The 17634-nt window shown below is 37.3% G+C and overlaps 1 protein-coding gene across 1 annotated transcript; it reads left to right on the plus strand.

Annotated features, from left to right (window-relative positions):
• The first annotated feature begins 1251 nt into the window (after nt 1-1251).
• bmp4 (bone morphogenetic protein 4) lies at nt 1252-12304 on the plus strand. The gene is made up of 4 exons (XM_082142689.1): nt 1252-1514; nt 4555-4677; nt 6185-6540; nt 10925-12304. Exons 3-4 carry the CDS (start codon nt 6192-6194, stop codon nt 11776-11778), a joined length of 1203 nt encoding a protein of 400 aa, XP_081998815.1. The 5' UTR covers nt 1252-1514; nt 4555-4677; nt 6185-6191; the 3' UTR covers nt 11779-12304.
• Nucleotides 12305-17634: the final 5330 nt, after the last annotated feature.

The raw sequence follows: 17634 nt of genomic DNA on the forward strand, positions 1-17634 counted from the left end.
AAAGAAATCCTATTTTAAAGACTTTTTTTTTCACCCTATAGAAAAACATGTATTAAGCCAACAAACTGATCTTAGAACTTTTTAACAACAATTTCTATCCTCCTGAGACCCAGAAAAAAAAATTGCACTTGAATTTAGTATTTTGTTTCATGTCATTACATTGTTTAGAGCATAAGAAACAAATCGAGATTTAAAAAAAAAATATTTTTTTTTTAATATATATTTTATTCATATGTTATGCCATGTCCACTGTTATCGACACCAGGACTCAGTTGTTTAAAAAATAAAACGACATGAAATTGAATGTATAGGAAAAAACAAGGGGATTTTTTTTTCATTCACCGATCAATTTTTACGTTTTAGGATTTTTAAACCAAACTTTGTATAAAGATGATTCTCAACTATGTTATGAAAAATATAACGTATTGAATTGATATAGCCTACAATTTTAATTAATGTGGGCCATTAAATGTGTTGTGCCATTCAATATAATGTAGCTATACATAACGTATCTAATTGCACATTAATGTGTTCTTGGGGCAACATGTAATGAAAAGAAGTGTAATAATGGGAGTAATAATTGGCGACATTTTCAATAATAATATCTAATATTTCATAGGAATTTTGTATATAATTTCATCTGTTGTGTCTCCATAAACATGCTGTAAGTCCTGGTGTCTCTACAGTGGACATGTATGAAATAAATGCCCTGTTCTGTAACAGAAAGTCATATTTTGATTAGAAACCCCATAACATTTTCCTGAGAAGTTGATTTATGAGAATTTTTTTTATATCATTCAGATTTAAATGATAATTATAAAATATTATCATATTTTCATAAGAGTGCTAATTTTAATCACTATATGCCAGACACCAAGCAGAAGGGAGTTTTCATGTTGAAACCTCCAAACATTTGGTATCTCTGGAAAGCCCTGAATGTGCTCTTTTAAAACTGTGACATGTCCTATGCTGTCAGAGAAATGTAGGCTACTAAAATATAATGTTCACTACATAGACACACACACTCTTCCAGTCTCAACGCAAGTGTGTTGAACCCATGTGATGACATCTCGGGAGAAGAAAGCGAATAGATTGCATGTGTTTGCTAGCGCGCTCATTATTCTCCAGCAGATTTAGCAGTGCATGAATGTAACTCACAGAAGGAACTAGATCTCGTGTGTTTGCGTTCTCTGGGGTTTATCTGAGGTGTTGGGTGAAGTGCGGTGGGTTGAGAGAGTAGGGGAGGAGGCAAAAGATCTTCATTGGGCGGTCACATAAAAACTGCCAGGAGAACTGGATGCGGGATCAGTCGGTGATGTTCTCCGTTCTCGCATATTCCTGGAGCTACAGATCCACTGGACTTCTTCTGCTGGCTTCTTCTTCTTCTACATGACGCGGGACTAATGACCTAAACATTCCCTTCAGCCTCGGACTTTTGTTATGTGAGGCGAACTCCGTTGAAAACTCCGTTTTACGTCTTCTCTTCAGGAATACCGTGCGCATCTCTACCAATGGTAAGTTGGCATGTCGTATTGAAGTCAGCATTCATTAAGATATGGTCACAGTAAGAAGTGATTTATGACTTTATCTGAGGTATATGGTTATTTGAAACCCAATTATACACGTTCAATACGCTTTTTGGACATTTTGTGTGTAGCTATATGGAAATCCTTTACTTCCCATCTTCTTTGCAGGCGAGACATCTAACTAGAATGCTCCCATTATAATCCACAAACTTGTCTGTACGTCGAGAGACGCAATTATTATAATCCACGGGAGCTTTCTGGATTGTCGCGTGCACGAGAAGAGAATTGATACTGGGTGTATTGGGAATGTTACACAGCATTAAATATGTCAGTATGTTGCTCAGTCACTCTGGGGTGTTTATGGTAAATGTGTTTGCAAGTTTACCACCAACGCGTGCAAACACCTGACCGCACACACACACACACACACACACACACACACACTGGGCTGGATGTTTGGAATAGAGCTTATATGGCATTTCATTCAAACAGAAAATATATTTTATGTTTCATTTATGTTTTAAGGTGGTGGCTAATACCATGTTACTACAAGTTGAATTGCTGTATGTTGTCACCTCTTAACAGTTATGGCCGTAGCTAACAAAAATGTAACGTTTTGCTAATGTTCCCATTATGAAACCGTCTAATGTTTTTTTCTTTGCTATACGACATTTAATTTTAGAATTTTGCAAGGATTAGTGTAACGTTACTTTGGACACAAACAAGTAGTGGCATTTATGTACAAAATGTTACATGCACATCCAAAACGTTTCAGAAAAAAACGTTTAAACAATGTATAAAATAAAATGTTTGTGCTAATGTATTGAGAACATTATTACAGACCCGATACGTTTGAACATTACTGGAAGAATGTCTGTTCCTAACATTGAGAGATCCTTGCCAGAGTGTTAGCCAGAACTCTGATAGCTGGGAAAGCAGCAACATCAAGATTACTTCTGGAATCTACAACAAAATGTTACATGTTCCAAATCAGTGTGACACCGGTTTCAGTGAAGAATCCAATTCAAACACATCCCTAGCTCAAGGCTTACGCAGCATTTATGTTGTTGTTTTTTATCTCAAGTTAGTGTTAAAGAAAATAGTCTTAATTTGAAAAGTTAAGTGAAACCAGTCTCTAGTGTAAGAATACACTAGTAAATTTGACCTCCTACGAATGTTTTGAAGACTTGTACTTTGTCTTAAATGACTTGTAGTGAAGAGTGGTGGCACTCAGTCAAGCATAAGAACACGTCTGAAAGGTTTTATGAGGGACATTATGACATAAAGAGACATGAGCCATTTGGCAGGGATCTTTGTCTTTAGTTCAAGGAGGTGGAAAGCAAAAGAAAAAATAAGACTAAATATCTTTTCATACCAAATACTTGACATTAAAAGTAAACTGTTGCAAGAGTCAGACCATCCACGACTGATTACAGATCAACAGATGCTGTCGTCTAGACTCTAGAGCAAGGGTCTTCAACCTTTTTTAGGCCAAGAAAGGGCTTCTTGTGGAATTTGCTTGTAGTACTTTAATACTGTACTTGCATACTTTGTTATTATTCTGCTTATATTGCAAAGCTATTAAAATCCTTGTTATTGGTACACAGATGTAGATGTAGATGAGTTGTTTTCTTAACTTTAATATCGTCATTCATTTTAATGCATGTTTTAATTTTATTCTTTTGTTTTCATAAAAATGAGTTTGGGATCAAACAATAAGATTATGTATGTACATGTCCTATGAGCATGATATTACAGAAGGCTATACGCTACTTTGCTTTAGCTGCAGTTAAGCTGTCTTGTTTTCTAAGTGCACATGATGCTACTCAGGCTTCCAGATTTGGTTTCTGAATAAAACTCGTCAGAGGTTAAATCCTAACATTGGCTTCTCAATATTGTCTGTTACTCCCCCATACCCTGTCCCACACATCTGAAGAACCATGTGCATAACCTAATCTCATTACGCAGGGTTAGGGTAGAGCAAAGTCGAGCACTGTGAGCTTTACACGGCTCTGCCAAATTAAAGGACTGTAAACCCACACTGTGCAAAAGCACATGCATTACTCTCCATCTTCAAACACATCAAAAAGGGATTCTGTAAATATTTAGGGCAGTATCTGTAGGCGTTTAAACAAGAGTAGGTGGTCTGAAGAAACCAATTGTTTGTGCTTTGTTACATGTTTTCTGGCATGGCTGATCAAAGTCTTTTAGTTACGCTCATTTTTATGGTTTGCTCTCGACATAATGAACTGTTTGAATAGCATAGTTGTTAAAACTGCAGACATTTTGAATCTTTTTAAAGGTATATCACTCTAGAATGACAAGCACTAGTATCACAGCCCGTGAAGACGGGGAGAGAGAAATAACACTCGTGACCACACACACAGACACACACACACACACACGGTGTTCTTGTTAAAATGCATCATTCCTGCTGTAATGGTTGGACTTGGTCCAGTAGAACTAAGTCCAAGAAATGACAAAATACAACTATTGAGTTCAGCTGTGGTTTCAGTGATGACGTTGTTTTCTGAGACCTTTCCCAAGCACTTGTGATTGTTATTAGTGCATTTACTCAGTGCACGGATAATTTGTTGAAAATCACATTTGTGGAGTCGCACGGTTGCAACCAAGATATCCGTTAAACGCACTCTGCTTTTGGCACGTATTTGGATGTTACGGGTTAACAAACCAGGACGGTGCCGCTTGCATGCCCAGTCTGGGTTGGGGGATTTTTAAAGACTCTTTAAGAGGGACTTGTAAGAAGACCATCAATAAAAGAGGCAGTTCTGAGATCCCTTTGTTGACAGACAAACCTCTATTTGTATGTAAATTGAAATTGCCGTCCTTTCAGGTGTTCACACCTGGTAGTCTTGTAAATGAGCGATGATAACGTGTTGCACAGGCAGCATTTTAGTTGCTTAAAGGTGTCTGGCCTAAACTTGTGAAAATATACTCTTGCCTTGCAATCATGCCATGCTTATTCTGAAATGTTTCCTCTATTTACAAATAAACCCTTGTCTTTCAGGAAAAGGATCTCACCGCAGTTCTTAAACAGCCTTGCAGGACGACGTAACATTCGCTTGAGGAACTCGTCCTGTATCACCTCTCAACAAACATGGACTGTTTTCCCATGCTTTATTTTCTGTCGGTAAGTGGACTACGCCTATCCAGTCTTAATTGTGGGACAGGGTTGTTACATTTTTGCTGCAAATTAAAAGGCTTAGTCATTCTTTAAAAAAAAACAGTGGTCAATCAGGAGATTTGCTTTAAGCTGTTTTATCTTGCGGTTTGTGCACTTGAAAATTGTAGGCTGCCATCTTTGTTTGACATCGGTTGTGACTGCCAAACTTCTGTTTGGTTTGACCCTTAAAGGGACAGTTCACACAGAAAGAAACTCTGACATCATTTACTCATCCTCACATCATTCCAAACTTTTATCTCAGTGTTTTTTTGTCCATAAACTCTGAAAAATAAAGGCTCTTTATTCGCATCGATGGTTCCATGGAGAACCTTTAACATCCATGCAGTTTTTTCTAATTTACTGGAAAAAGCTTCAGATTATTAAAACATTCTTCAGATTAAGAAAAAAATGGTTCTTTGTGGAACCAAAAATGGTTCTGATATGGCATTGGTGCGAAAACTTTTGGAACCTTTAGTTTTAAAAGTGTACAAGGAAAGTCAATGGGGTCCAAAGTTTTTTGAACTCCTTTGAATATATTTTCTCCTCTGAAGAAATGATGACATGAGGGTGAGTAAATGATGACAGAATTATATTTAATTGTTTGGTAAATGATCCCTTAAATTTCTCAGCTCGTTTCATTATATTGTTGTAAACTATTGAATTATAAACAAGTTGTGAATACGGTCTAAACAAACTCTGTACATGTGCATGATTTGAAACACTTTTAGATAACTTTGTAGTACTTTTATTGGAGTAGTTTTACGAATATACTATTTCGGTCTTTCTAGTGCCAAATTTGATGTTTAAATGAATGTGTTACTTGCCAATTCTTTGTAATTACTTGTGAAATTTACTAGCAACTTCTGTGTGAAATTTGTTTCCAAGTAAACAATTTTCAGTGTAGTTTTGTGCATTGTTGCATTCTGAAATGTGTCGGCGGCATTTCAGACTATTATGATTGTTTTAGTTCAACTACTGTCATTGTGGAGCAAGAGTTTGAAGTGAATGTTGCTCAGTAAGTTCGGCGAGATTTTCTAGTCAAAAAAGGTTAATATTGTAGCCATGCATTTTGTACATCTAACACTGAAGTCACTTTACAATCAAGCAGCTTTCTGTTGGTCAACGCGTCGAATCCAACTTGAACCATTGCGAAATCTTTGTGGGGAAATTGTTTGAACAATGGTAAATTAAGTCTAAATGTTCATAACAAGCTACTTGAATAAAAACACAGTTATTTGAAGGAAACTTTGTTGCCCCCTTGAGTATGGAGGTCATGCTAAGCGTGTTCAACGAGACTCAGCCTTTGAATACTTGCATAAAGTCTGTTTCTGACCTAAATGATAAAATTGACTTGTTTTTGTTGTTTCTGGAAATGTTTTTGGTGTGTGGTTTCATCATTGAATGTGACAAAGAAGAGGCAAACATCTTTCACTGAAGTCTTGCTTTTCTGTGTCCTTGTTCATCCGCCCACCAGAGACATCATGATTCCTGGTAATCGAATGCTGATGGTTATTTTATTATGCCAAGTCCTACTGGGAGAGAGCAGCTATGCTAGTCTAATACCTGAGGAAGGGAAGAAGAAAGTGTCGGCTCAGCACCTGGGTCAGAGTCATGAACTGCTGCGGGACTTTGAAGCCACGCTCCTGCACATGTTTGGGCTTCAGAGACGACCGCGACCCAGCACCTCGACCGTCGTGCCCCAGTACCTGCTGGACCTGTATCGACTGCAGTCGGGGGAGGCGGACGAGGCCGGAGCTCACGACCTCAGCTTCCACTATCCCGAACGCTCCACCAGTCGGGCAAACACTGTGAGAGGATTCCATCATGAAGGTAAAACAGCAGAGATTGTGACCATTAATTGCTAGTCTTATTCGTGGCCTTTTCAGCTGTGCAATATGACGTTCTGCTCCACTGTATGGATCAAATGTTTTAGATCGGTAAGATTTTTTATGTTTTTAAAAGAAGTCTCTTCTGCTCACCAAGGCTGCATTTATTTGATAAAAAACAATAAAAAAAACTGTATTATCGTGAAATATTATGACAATTTAAAATGACTGTTTTCTATTTTAATATATTTTAAAATGTAATTTATTCCTGTGATCAAAGCTGAATTTTCAGCATCATTACTCCAGTCTTCAGTGTCACATGATCCTTCAGAAATCATTATAATTTGCTGATTTTATGCTCAAAAAACATTCATTATTATTTTCAATGTTGAAAACATTTTTTTTTCAAAATTCTTTGATGAATAGAAAGTTCAAAAGAACAGCATTTATTTAAAATAGAATATTTTCTAACATTATAAATGTCGTTACTGTAACTTTTGACCAGTTTAACTCATCCTTGATGAATAAAAGTATTGATTTATTTGATTTCTTTCCCCCAAAAATAAAATTAAAATTCTTACTGACCCCAAACTTTTGAAGGGTAGTGTTTAATGTTACAAAAGCTTTAGATTTCAGATAAATGCTGTTCTTTTGAACTTTCTATTCATCATAGCATCATGAAATAAAAATATAAAAAACTGTTTTCAACATTGATAATAATCATAAATGTTTCTTGAGCATCAAATCATCATATTAGAATGATTTCTGAAGGATCATGTGACACTGAAGACTGGAGTAATGATGCTGAAAATTCACAGGAATAAATTACACTTTTACTATATATTCAAATAGAAAACAGCTGTTTTAAATTGTAATAATATTTCACAATATTACTGTTTTTGTTTGTATTTTTAATCAAATAAATGCAGCCTTGGTGAGCAGAAGAGACTTTTAAAAACATTAAAAATCTTACCAATCTAAAACTTTTGACCAGTAATGTACATGTGATTGATTGATTGATTGATTGATTTAGTCTGTTATTTGGAAATGCAGCATACACTGAGCCCAAGACAAATTTCCCTAAGGGGACAGTACAGTATATTGTATTATATGTATTGTTCTTGCCCAGCCGACAAAAATAGGTTCTAAGAACGCTTTGTTTGTTTGTTTATGTTTCCATTCAGTTGTGAACGTTCAAAATGTTACATGAACGTTAAGAGGACATCACGTTTTATCATTTGGCAAACATCATGGGAACGTTAGTTCTGAATGCTCTCTGAATGCTCTGATACATCCAACTAACATTTCAGAAGAACAGTTAAATGACAGACGTGTAAATGTTTTTGTGCCTACATTTTGATAACATTATTATAGACTAGATAACTCTGAACGAACATTCTATTAATGTTACTGGAGGAACGTTTGTTCATCACTAAGTTCTGAGAACGTTGGGATAGTTTAAACTCAACCCAGCATTTAAAAAGAATTTTAAAAAGTTTATACTTTTTCATGTGGATCCTGTTGAGGGACTTTCCTCAACATGTAATTATTTTTAATGCTATACTCTACAGATTTCTAAATAAACTCCTGTTGCCAACCATGTGGTCTGTTAGGCGGACAGGATTCCTAGAATAAAAACGTTCAGATTCAGGGTGATAGAAGGCCATCGGCATGCTTAAACAGTCTATTCTTGTTATTTTATGTTTTTTATAACCTTCGTACTTTCACTGTAAATGTGGAAACCTGCAGTTGTTACTTTTGGTCAATTTTATTCCTGATTTAACCCATAAAAATGATTTTTGCTGGTATAAATTGATGTATAAAGGTTGATTCAGTGACATTAAATCATATTTTTTTCTTGAATAAAACCAGTTAATTAAGATGATTTACCTTTTTTCAGTGAAAATGAATCAGAGTTCATAAAAAATGCGGAGATTCTGTACTTGTACAAGATGATACTTTGGACCAACTTTAAATTGTTACATCTAAATGTTCTAAAGGTTTTTTTCTTATTATATATGTACAGATTACACCTTAAATTTATTTTATTTAAAATCAATCCAAATATTTATTTTCCCAAAGACAAAACATTCATACAAAGTAAAAAAAAAATATATATATATATATTTTTTTTATTTTTATTATTATTTTTTTTTATTATGAAGATCATACTTAATAAATATGCTATCCTTAGACACCAACCAAAATTACTTAATGTAGTTCAATGTATATATATACTGTAGATAGATAGATAGATAGATAGATAGATAGATAGATAGATAGATAGATAGATAGATAGATAGATTGTGTTAGTCAATTTAATTATTTAGTTTACTTCCTATAAATAAGGACAACTTCAAAAGACCTTAAAGTTTATTAGGTCTTTTTAAAATATGCAAAAAATATATATATATTTGTAAAACATAAAAAAAATTCTAAATGAATAATTGCTGCACTTCAACAACACTCTGTCAAGTGAAAATACTATTTAAACAAAAGTGTTTGTTTTATTTATTTTCTATGAGGAGTGTTATTTTGAATGTCTGTTGATTACTATTGAAGAAAATTATAAAAAAAAAAATAGCTGGATGACAATTAAGCCTCGTTCAGACTGTCAGTCCAAATCCGGATTGAAATCCGATCATATTAGCGAGTGTGAACAGCAAAAAAATCACATGAAATGCAATTTTATGAATCTGTTTTGAGCTATATTCATAATAAATAATATCATAAATGCGATTTTGAGCTACGTTCATAAGGGGTTTGAAATCCTATTCAAATCGCATTTCTGGATATCAGTTTCAGTCCAACCACTCTGATTGGATTATGTGACTTTCTCACGCTACATAAAACATAAACATGTCAGACGCTGTTATAGGAAACATGCTGAAAGTCGCTACACATTGTCATGTTGTAATAAGACAGCATCTGTATCGCAAACCCCTCCATGTTGCTGTTGCTGGTGTTGTTTTTGGCGTATGCCTAGAAATCAATGCAGATATTCCGGTAAACGAGCGAGCGCCATGGGACACGCAGATCAGATCCGAACAGTTGCGATACTTTGTAGACAGGCAATCACTTTAGATCAGATTCCAGTCGGATACACAAATAATCGGATTTGGACGGACAGTGTGAAGGCGCTTCAAATCCTGTTCCTGGAGATCTGCCTTCCTACAAAGTTCAGTTCCAGCCCTGATCAAACACACCTGAACCAGCTAATTAAGATCATCAGGAAAACTGGAAAATGAGTTTGTCGGAGCAAGGTTGGTCTGAACTTTGCAGGAAGCCAGATCTCCGGAAACAGGATTGTAACAGGATAATAAAGAGTTCGTCTGTCATTATCACAAAATTAATCCCGATTGGGTGATTAGTTCCATGACTCGATTATCATACGGACCAATACCAATTAAGTGAATATTAAATTATTATTTATAAATTTTTGGGTGATTTTTGCCTTTATTGTGATAGGATAGTATAGAGTGGACAGGAAGCGAGGTGGGAGAGAGACAGGGGACGGGATCGGGAAAGGTCCACGAGCCGGGATTCGAACTCGGGTCACCCGAAGCGCAACGGCGGCCCATCGGTGCCGACAATATTAAATTATTTTAAATATTTAAGAACAATCTTGAAAGCCTCTGCTGAGAAGAAATAAATAGGTTGGCCTAGCAACAAGACAAACATGGCAACAATATTACGTTATTCATTTCTATATTATTATTAATCTGAAAATCCAAATTACTCAGCTTCCTTTATTTTATGTTCTGTGAGTCTCTTGCCAGTTTATTCTTCTTCTGAATGATGTTTTCAGTGGAGACTCCGGAGTTTCTAGCCGTCTATTCAATATAGAAACTCTGAAGTCTTTCTCTTAGTAAGCTGATATTTAAATGCTTAGTTTTATGATCAAAATGTTTTAAAACATGTGATGTAATGCAATATAATGATGATTGAGAGATGAACAAATAAACCTTCCTCAAAAGCCTGATGATCATATTTGATACGCATGATTATGATAATAAATGATGTATGATAATCAAGTAAAGCGAAGCTGCTTCAGTCCAGCTGAAATATTACTAACAATATCAAAGTTATTCTTGCGTTTCCTTGATAAATCAGGGCAGATTTGACACGGAAAGACTCGTGAAGCTCGAGTTGAAGGAGGACGTTTGTACTATTATACTGAAAGACTTGATAAAAGAGTCTAAACTATCAGTCAATATCTTTTCTAAAAACGTATGTCTGGATAATCAAGTAAACCTTAGTCTTTCTCTGAGTTTTGATCATTTAGAGGCCTTTGAAATCTGCATATGAAACACTAGCAGTGGATTTAATAGGGTTTGTAGGGTCATTAGCGTTTGGTCTTGACCTGTTCTCTGATGTCTCTCCTCTAGAGCACATGGAGGAGCTGCAGTCAGATGGCTCTCAGGAGACTCCGCTTCGCTTCATCTTCAACCTCAGCAGCATCCCAGAGGAGGAACTCATTTCCACCGCAGAGCTGCGTATCTACAGGCAACAAATAGATGATGCAACCTCAGATCCTGCGCACTCGGGAGACGAGGGTCTCCAGCGGATAAACATATACGAGGTGCTGAAGCCTCCGCGTGCCGGGCAGCTCATCACGCAGCTCTTGGACACGCGGCTAGTGCGCCACAACGCGTCCCGCTGGGAGAGTTTCGACGTGAGTCCCGCCGTGCTGCGCTGGACCCGTGACAAGAGCTCGAACCACGGGCTCGCCGTGGAGCTCGTCCCCCTGAACCCGAGCCGGCGTCACCAGGGACGCCACGTACGCGTGAGCCGTTCCCTGCATCCGATACCGGATGAAGACTGGGACCAGCTCCGCCCACTGCTAGTCACGTTCGGGCACGACGGAAAAGGTCATCCGCTAACGCGGAGAGCAAAGCGAAGCCCCAAGCAAAGAGGCCGAAAGCGCAACCGCAACTGTCGGAGACACGCGCTTTACGTGGACTTTAGCGACGTGGGCTGGAACGATTGGATCGTGGCTCCTCCGGGATACCAGGCGTACTACTGTCACGGCGAGTGTCCGTTTCCCTTGGCCGATCACCTGAACTCCACCAATCACGCTATCGTACAGACGCTGGTTAACTCGGTGAACACCAACATTCCCAAAGCCTGCTGTGTTCCCACCGAGCTCAGTGCGATATCCATGCTGTACCTGGATGAGACGGACCGAGTGGTGCTGAAGAACTATCAGGAGATGGTGGTGGAGGGGTGCGGATGCCGCTGAGACACGGGACACATTCACACCCGTATGTGGACACTTATTTATAACTTCTGTGTTGAGATGTGTGTTTGTCTCGATCATATATTTTGACAAAAAGTATATATAAATATATATTTATATCAACATAAGTAAAAAAAATAATGTTTTTAAAAGTGTCCTTATTTGAATTATAATTCAGCTGTACAGCTTTCCATAATGTATATCAGACTGTATAAGGGTTTTTCTATGTGCTAGAAGAATTAGAAGCCACTAAAAGTTTATTTACTGCTAGTATTTATTTCTTTAATACAATATACATTCACGAAAATAGAAATGCGTAGCCAACGAACCCCCTATTTGATCAGAACGCATCGTTTGTGTACTTAAAATAGAGCACTGTGTGAAATCCTAGGAAAACTGATTTTCTTCTATATCAGTAAAAGGAATCAGATTTGTATTGATGTGAGTTAATGTTTTGCATCAGCATGTGATTTACATGTTCCCAAAATAACTTTGTTGTTAAATAAATTGTGAAACATTCCAACAACAATGTGAGATTAATCAAAGGTAGTGTGTTGTTCTGTTTCAAAGGTTCAAGAACTCAAGGATGATATTGGCTTCTCACACACACTGGGAGGCAGCCAGATATATATATATATAACAAATGCAGTTTTAAAACCTTGTGTATCTATGCCAGTTATCTTCAAACATATTTTGTGAACTCATGAACTGAAACGGCATTGCTTGCATTTTAGCGATTCAAACCTCTGCTATATGTTTGTCATTAAATTGCACACTTTGAAAGTATTTTCATTTGCATGGTTCAGTTACGCTTATCATCACAAACGGTTTATACATAGATATGATATAAGGGAAAAACTGTCTGACTGCAGCTCCTCCGTGTGCTCTAGAGGAGAGACATCAGAGAACAGGTCAAGACCAAACGCTAATGACCCTACAAACCCTATTAAATCCACTGCTAGTGTTTCATATGCAGATTTCAAAGGCCTCTAAATGATCTAAACTAAACTAAAACTCTTCTATAGACCAACATCCAAATATGTAAACAATTATCGGTTTTATTAAATATGCCATGAGAGAGTTCTATAAAGTTTCATTATAGTAATATTAATGTGTTAATTATTTTGAATCAAGAAACAAAGATATCCATCTGAAAACTCCAAAAATCTGTCAAGAACATGTTGAGAACCCTGTTAATGACAATTAAGCACATTTTATGCCACACTTATTATTTTAATGGGGAAAAAACATGGTTACACTTTATTTTATGGTGATGTTACATTGTACTTCCTCAGATAAGAACTGAGTAATATTAATTAACTGCAACTAGTTATGGTTAGGGTTAGGGTTTACTTTATGGTTAGTTACTTGCAATTATGCATAGTTTACTGTTATTACTATAGTAAGTAAATGTAGTAACGTGTAAGTACGTCACCTAAATATAAAATGTTACCAAGAAGATTTTTTTTTTTTTTTATCTACCATAATACAATGAAAAATTACTGTTACAGTGTTGATTAACTGATCCGAATGATCATCTCTCATGAAAATAATGCTTCAGTGCAAAAAGTTATTAATTTTCACCTTTCATCTTGGGGTGAAATGTAATCCGGACGAGCATTTGTGTGACATTGTATGAAAACAAGTTGACCGGCTTCATCAGCACTGAAGAGGAGATCACAGGGTTTAATGAGTTTGAGCTGTCAATCAACACACCTCTCTGGAAGTGGAAGACATTTTAGTCTAGATTAAGAGAAGACAAGGTTTGCATACCAACAAAAATTTATTATTATTATTAATAATGAATATGCAGTCTTTATATGATTAGACAAAGGCCTGCACTGAAAGCTAAGAGGGAAACGTGATTAGTAGACATGACACTGCAAAGATCGTACCTTAAGAAATGTAACATGACTCTGATTTTATAACTAATAACAATATCAGCATGTTGCCAGTGGATTCCAACAGAAGTAGCTCCACATTTCCACAGGAGTCATCCTCCAGGTGATTTCTCTTCGGATACGTAACAATTTATTTAAAAAGCCCCTTTTGATTTATTTTTCATTTTATTTTAGGTTGTAGGCTATTTATTTGTATGTAATTATTTGTTTGTTTTATTGTGATTTTTCTGTTTTGGTACTAGTTATGCTCAACCTAAGGCTAAACAATTGCGGTTATATTCAGAGATATGCTAATGTATCTTGTTTGTTTGTGTTGCTGAAGCATAATAATGAAAATGAAAATGAAAGCATAATAAAAGAGTCGTCCTCCAGGTGCGGCCTGCAGCTCCAGCCCGTCTGACTCGCACAATAGCGGCTAGACTGCGTGACGCACGCGCACCGCTGAGTCTGAATGGGAGTGACACTTGCGTGGATCTGGCGACGCGACGCGAGCGCAAATCAAAGGTGAGACGGCGTGTCTCCATCAGCAGATTGAATACAGACGCCTGACAGGCTCTAATCACTCATTTACTGCCTGTATTCCAGCACTCCAACGGAAGCCCTTTGAACTGTCAATAAGCATCATTGTCCGATCATCTTTCACCCTTTTGTTAAATGCTTTTCTGCTTTAAGGCTTAAATTGACCAGATCCTCTCATGCCACTTACAGCTCGCGCGAAAATAAACACGTGTCAAAAATACTGTTAAGGATTTCCGTCATAATTGGATTCAGTCATAATGGGGTCTAAAAAGAATCTCTAAGAATAAAAAAAAAAAAAAATTATCTAAGGATAAAGTGAAATGCCAATAGGATCCTTTTATTCGAAAGTTTCAGTGGATATTGTAGGCCTAATCATTACACTGGATATTTCCATTGGAATTCATTAGTAAATTATGATGGAATATCCTGACTGCTGTAAAAAAAACATTGACTTTGATTTCTGAAAATATGTGGTTGTTAGTCGCTCCAGTCAAAACAATCTCGTCAGGAATTAATTGATTAATAAATCTTTTTTTTTTTCTTTTTTTTCTTTTTTTTTTACATTTAAAGAATATATATATATTTTGTCAGTAACGTTTCCAGTTGTTTCCCTATGTGATTCACTACTTATGTAATTAACAAGATTTCACTTAAATAATTGTTACCAAAATTAACGAAATTCTATTAGAATGTTTGTAATCATTATTGAAAGATATGCCGATGTCCTTATTTTTATTTTATTTTTAATATTTGTATTTATTAATTAGTTTAGATTTGGTGAAAATACACCAAAAATACACCAGTGTGAGTACATCCCTCACATTTCAGCAAACATTTTAGTATATCTTCTCAAGGGACAATACTATAGAAACTTGGATATATTGTAGAGTAGTGAATCTGCTTGTATATATTTACTGTCCTCTGAAAATAACTCAACACACAGCCATTATTGTCAAAATAGCTGGCAACAAAAGTGAGTACACCCTAAGTGATAATAGTTGTACGTCGTTTAACCATGCAAAGACATATGTCCTATTCATCATTTTCATATTTTTGTCTGCTTGACAGGACCATACAAATGTGTGTATCTTGTATTAGAGCAGTTAAAATTTGTGCTTTGAGTCCAATTATCTCATACTGACCACTGGATGTTCAACATGGCACCTCATGGCAGAGAATTCTCTAAGAGTTTGAGAATTAGAATTGTTGCTCTCCACAAAGATGGCCTAGGCTATAAGAAGATTGGTAACACCCTGAAACTGAGTTACAGTACAGGCCAGGGTCATACAGAGGTTTTCCAAGACGGGTTCCTCTTGGAACAAGCCTCGCAAGGGTCAATCAAAGAAGTTGAGTCCTCATGCTGTGCGTCAGGTTTAAAAAAAACAGATGCATGATCGTGCCAGCATTGCTTTAGATGTTGCAGAAGTAGAAGGTCAGCTTGTCAGTGCTCAGACCATACACCGCACACTGCAACAAGTCGGTTTGCTGGCTGTCGTCCCAGAAGGAAGCCTCTTCTGAAGCTGGCTCACAAGAAAGCAGTCCAAGAGCATGAATCACTGGAACCATGTCCTGTGGCCTGATGAGACTAAAGCCCCTTTCACACAGCGCTTTGAACCCGGCAAATTGCCGGCAAATTGCCAGAGCGCCTTCTGTGTGAACGCAAACTCGACCCGGGATTTAAGCCGGGATTGATGCCGGGTCGGGACCTAGTAACATTGCCGTGTTCAGTCCCGGAACGCGCGCTGTGTGAACAAAAGCCGTAACAATGCCGTGTCGTAGTGATGACGCTGAAGCCGGGCTCGTTCTCCAGCTGTGAAACGGTACGTAATGCGCAAGTTTATGATCGAATCAGAGAAACAAATGCACAGGCGTGGTTTCTCGAGAGAGAGATCGCAGCTCATAAGCAAACTTAAGACGCTGCTGAGATTACAAGTCACATCGATGTCACGTGTCTTTACGGCATTTTTACGGGTTGTGTGTGAACGCACTCTCTGATTCCGGAAAATCACTGGCAGTGTGAATGACCAAAATCAAACGAACCCGGGTCAAATCCCGGGTCACTTTATCCGTGTATTTTCCGGAATCTCTGTGTGAAAGGGGCTTAAGATAAACTTGTTTGGTTCAGGTGGTGTCTAGCATGTGTGGCGATGCCCTGGTGAGGAGTACCAAGAACCTTTGTGTCTTGCCTACAGTCGAGCATGGTGGTGGTAGCATCATGGTCTGGGGCTGCATGCATGATAATGACCCCAAACACATCACCAAGATGACGAGTGTCTTGTTGAGGAAGCTGAAGGTGAAGGTGATGGAGTGGCCAAGTATGTGTCCAGACCTGAACCCTATTGAGCACCTGTGGTGATCCTCAAGCGGAAGGTGGAGAAGTGCCATGTGTCTAACATCCATCCGCTCGGTGATGTCATTATGGAGGAGTGGAAGAGGATCCCAGCAACAACCTGTGCAGGATTAAGGCAGTGCTAGATAACAATGGTGCTCACACAAAATATTGACACTTTGGACACAGTTTTGACATGTTCATTTAGGGTGTACTCACTTTTGTTGCCGGCTATTTTGACAATAATGGCTATGTGTTGAGTAGTTTTCAGAGGATTCATTTCAGAGGATTCAGAGGATGCAATTCTATATCCAAGTTTCATTTCTATAGGATTGTCCCTTGAGAAGATATACTAAAATGTTTGCTGAAATGTGAGGGGTGTACTCACTTTTGTGAGATACTGTATATATATATATACATTATTAGAAGATTTTCTGAAACTGGATGATACAGTCTGTAGCGGGGTTGAAATAATGTACTTTACACAGGTGCTCATGGCTTTAACCTCATATTTAGAGCTGTGTCCTAAATATGATATTGAAAAATAAACTGTATTTGCTAACTTAAATATTGGTCTCGCAATGGCTCTCCCTCACCCTCTTGATGTGTGGAAAATATGACTTAAAAAAAAAAATTCTCAAAAATGTTTTAACATTTTCGTGCATTTGTATGTTTCCTGAGATTAACGTGTAAAAGAAGCAGCATCGTATCTAATCTTTGAAGAGGAAAAAAGCCCAGAACATTTGTCTTCTCTCTTTGCTAAGCTTTAGTCAAATTACCTCAGCCTGGAGGTAGAGGCTTGCCACTTTTCCTTTGAAGACTATATCAGACACAGGTTTGTCAGATGAGGGAAGGTAGGAATTTCATTTTGAAGTGGCTTAGGGCAGAGGCCGAGCTTTTCCAAGGTTTCTTGGAGCAGATGCACATCAACTGGCCTCCCTCCATCAAGATAACACTGCTTATAATCACACCAAACTCTCAGAAAGATGCCTAAAGTCACTTGATACAGTTTAAACAAAACAAACATCAACTCTGGTGCAATCTTTGCAATTCAACTCTTGCAATCTGGTCACCATTTTTAGTAAAAGACTGTCAAAAGAGCCATGAAAA

This window comes from Leuciscus leuciscus (assembly GCF_965113295.1).
Source record: "Leuciscus leuciscus genome assembly, chromosome: 17".
Lineage (NCBI taxonomy): Eukaryota > Metazoa > Chordata > Actinopteri > Cypriniformes > Leuciscidae > Leuciscus > Leuciscus leuciscus.

Excerpts from the sequence above, each read along its gene's own strand:
- bmp4 (XM_082142689.1), top strand. The coding sequence starts at position 6,192 with ATGATTCCTGGTAATCGAATGCTGATGGTTATTTTATTATGCCAAGTC. Across the intron at positions 6,541-10,924 it reads GAGAGGATTCCATCATGAAG|AGCACATGGAGGAGCTGCAG; the intron begins GTAAAACAGCAG and ends TCTCTCCTCTAG.